This window comes from Salvelinus alpinus, chromosome 3, assembly GCF_045679555.1.
Source record: "Salvelinus alpinus chromosome 3, SLU_Salpinus.1, whole genome shotgun sequence".
NCBI lineage: Eukaryota > Metazoa > Chordata > Actinopteri > Salmoniformes > Salmonidae > Salvelinus > Salvelinus alpinus.
In genome coordinates this window covers 12,522,284-12,526,110 of record NC_092088.1, presented here as the reverse complement: position 1 = coordinate 12,526,110, position 3,827 = coordinate 12,522,284, and the positions used below count along the sequence as shown (strand labels likewise).

General features: G+C 43.6%; 1 protein-coding gene across 1 annotated transcript; it reads left to right on the top strand.

The window, feature by feature from the left end:
- The first annotated feature begins 1,336 nt into the window (after positions 1–1,336).
- Positions 1,337–3,213, top strand: LOC139569702 (trichohyalin-like). Its single transcript, XM_071391103.1, has 2 exons — positions 1,337–2,703; positions 3,186–3,213. The coding sequence occupies exons 1-2, from the start codon at positions 1,337–1,339 to the stop codon at positions 3,211–3,213; spliced, it is 1,395 nt and encodes a 464-aa protein (XP_071247204.1).
- The last annotated feature ends 614 nt before the right edge of the window (positions 3,214–3,827 follow it).

Below are 3,827 nucleotides of genomic sequence, written 5' to 3'. Positions count from 1 at the left end.
CCTCTTTATATCAGGGGTGTCATTTCCGTTTGACTCCGGTTTGACTTCTTGCCAGTCACGATGCTTTGCTAACTCAGGGAGGGAAGAGATGTCGCTAAATATCGATACATTTTGTTGAAATTACTAGATTACATTCACAGACTTTTCTAAGCTACAGAAAGTTGTTGGTGAGAAAATTAGAGGACATTTTTTTGATGAGTGTTTCCACAGCATTAGCGCTACAAAGCTGACGCGAGTTAGCTTCTTTTTCATTTAAATAACATGGCTGGTTAGCTAATAGCTAGTTAGCATAAGAGACTTCCAGCTAGCCTCTAACTTATTGTTGTTATTCTGTTGTGTAACAGAGCAAAAGGTCTATGTAGTTGTTAATTGGTTGAGACTGACATTAGCTTATTTTTTATTAAAATTACATGGCTGGTTAGCTAATAGCTAGCTAGCAAAAGAGACTTCTAGCTAGCCTATAACCTATTGTTGTTATTCCATTGTGTAACAGAGCAAAATGTCTATGTAGTTGTCATTTGGTTGAGACTAACCTTAGTTTAATTGGCTAGCCAGCTAATGTTCTAGGAGAACAGGTTAGCTCCCTATATAATCTAGTCAAGGGGCGATGAGGAAGAAGATCAGATTTGCAGCTGCTACTATCTAGCTGCTGCAGTGCCCAGACGAGGTGGAATCAAACTGCCACAGAGATAAAGAGGTGAGATCTCTCAGACACTATATATTGATTATCTAGATTTCGATGTTGAACCAATGCAAATATATACATTTTATTGGCTTGCTAAATAAGCTGCTTTTCCTGAAAATGTATATCTGATAAAGCTAACTAGTTGTTGTTCTAATGCAATGTCCATGAAATGTTACAGCCCCAACATAATGAAGTAGTCAAGCATCTGCAGACCACCGAGGAGGAAAGCTGAACTAGTTAGTTTACCTTCCAGCCATTTACCAGACGCTCTTATCCAGAGTGATTAGGGTTAAGTGGCTTACTCAAGGGCACATCAACAGATGTTTCACCTAGTCAGATCGGGGATTCAAACCATTGACCTTTCGGCTACCTTTGTGCCTCTGTTATGTCAGACATACCTTTTCGGTAAAAGCAGGGATAGAGCAAGCTAGTAGTAGTAACATTATTATTAGAAACCACCACGTGTCTGTATTATATTCTATTTAATGTTTTAATCTAATTGTACTGTATTGCTATCTGTCACATGTACAGATCATCAGCATGAATATTTAATTATATTGAATTGTCAAGTGTACTAAACTCTTTTGCCTGTCTTTCAGATCTGCCAAGCACACCGCTGCCTCTGACAGCTTCTCCCTGTGCTGACCACCGATGGACAGTGCCCGTGAGACTGCCGTTGATAGGTTCCTGGCCAAACACCGCAGAGAGAAAGACATCCTGAAGCACCGCAGTGAGAAAGACATCCTGAAGCACCTCAGGGAGAAAGACATCCTGAAGCATTGCAGGGAGAAAGACATCCTGAAGCACCGCAGGGAGAAAGACATCCTGAAGCATCGCAGGGAGAAAGACATCCTGAAGAACCTCAGGGAGAAAGACATCCTGAAGCACCTCAGGGAGAAAGACATCCTGAAGCATCGCAGGGAGAAAGACATCCTGAAGCACCGCAGGGAGAAAGACATCCTGAAGCATCGCAGGGAGAAAGACATCCTGAAGAACCTCAGGGAGAAAGACATCCTGAAGAACCTCAGGGCGAAAGACATCCTGAAGCATCGCAGGGAGAAAGACATCCTGAAGCACCTCAGGAAGAAAGACATCCTGAAGCACCTCAGGGAGAAAGACATCCTGAAGCACCTCAGGGAGAAAGACATCCTGAAGCACCTCAGGGAGAAAGACATCCTGAAGCACCTCAGGGAGAAAGACATCCTGAAGCACCGCAGGGAGAAAGACATCCTGAAGCACCTCAGGGAGAAAGACATCCTGAAGCACCTCAGGGAGAAAGACATCCTGAAGCACCTCAGGGAGAAAGACATCCTGAAGCACCTCAGGGAGAAAGACATCCTGAAGCACCTCAGGGAGAAAGACATCCTGAAGCATCGCAGGGAGAAAGACATCCTGAAGCACCTCAGGGAGAAAGACATCCTGAAGCATCGCAGGGAGAAAGACATCCTGAAGCATCGCAGGGAGAAAGACATCCTGAAGAACCTCAGGGAGAAAGACATCCTGAAGAACCTCAGGGCGAAAGACATCCTGAAGCATCGCAGGGAGAAAGACATCCTGAAGCACCTCAGGGAGAAAGACATCCTGAAGCATCGCAGGGAGAAAGACATCCTGAAGCACCTCAGGGAGAAAGACATCCTGAAGCATGGCAGGGAGAAAGACATCCTGAAGCACCTCAGGAAGAAAGACATCCTGAAGCATCGCAGGGAGAAAGACATCCTGAAGCATCGCAGGGAGAAAGACATCCTGAAGCACCTCAGGGAGAAAGACATCCTGACGCATCGCAGGGAGAAAGACATCCTGAAGCATCGCAGGGAGAAAGACATCCCGAAGCACCTCAGGGAGAAAGACATCCTGAAGCATCGCAGGGAGAAAGACATCCTGAAGCATCGCAGGGAGAAAGACATCCTGAAGCATCGCAGGGAGAAAGACATCCTGACACACCTCAGGGAGAAAGACATCCTGAAGCATCGCAGGGAGAAAGACATCCTGAAGCACCTCAGGGAGAAAGACATCCTGAAGTGGGTGGATGGGACATACAGCTCTGCCTTGAGCTCTACCAGCAGTATCATGACTGTCATTGTCATTAGCTGCTTAACTATTTTACTAATGTTTATTGCACCATATAGTTATATATGTTTTCATACAAGATTCAGGGCGAGTGGTTGGGAAAGCTCCTTCCTGGTTGGCTCTGTCCTTTGAACAGTGCCAGTGTCTCCCAAACCCTCACTCTCAGTCCCAATAATTATGAATCATTAACTTATGCGCCGTGGGCTAAGGTCAGCTTTACTGATCTGGTGTACTGTGACTTCTTAGGCATGCTCCCACTAATCCAGCTAGTCACTGTGCTTCTGCCTGTCTATTGCTTGCTCTGGGTATCTTTAATGCACCTTTTGACAACAGCTGATGTAAAAAGGACTTTATAAAAATACATTTGATGAATTGATAATCAAACTCCCATTGGCTAAAAGGAGTTCACAAAACATGCACCCTGTGTTTGTAGGTATGTGTGCCACATGTACCTGTCCTGATTATTGTGAGTTCCACTTGTCTGTTGTTGCATCTTGGTAGGAGGCCCGGGATATTTTCTCTGTGCACCATGGACCATCCACATGTAATACATTATCAATGACTACCATCCACAAGTAATCCATTATCAATGACTACTGTCCACATGTAATCCATTATCAATGACTACCATCCACGTGTAATACATTATCAATGACTACCATCCACATGTAATCCATTATCAATGACTACCATCCACATGTAATACATTATCAAAGACTACGATCCACATGTAATACATTATCAATGACTACTGTCCACATGTAATCAATTATCAATGACTACCATCCATGTGTAATACATTATCAATGACTACCGTCCACATGTAATACATTATCAATGACTACCATCCACATGTAATACATTATCAAAGACTACCATCCACATGTAATACATTATCAATGACTACCATCCACATGTAATCCATTATCAATGACTACCGTCCACATGTAATCCATTATCAATGACTACCGTCCACATGTAATCCATTATCAATGACTACCGTCCACATGTAATACATTATCAATGACTACCATCCACATGTAATACATTATCAATGACTACCATCCACATGTAA

Coding starts and splice junctions, on each gene's coding strand:
- LOC139569702 (XM_071391103.1), top strand. CDS start 1,337: ATGGACAGTGCCCGTGAGACTGCCGTTGATAGGTTCCTGGCCAAACAC. Junction 2,704..3,185: donor AGGGAGAAAGACATCCTGAA/GTGGGTGGATGG, acceptor CTGTGTTTGTAG/GTATGTGTGCCACATGTACC.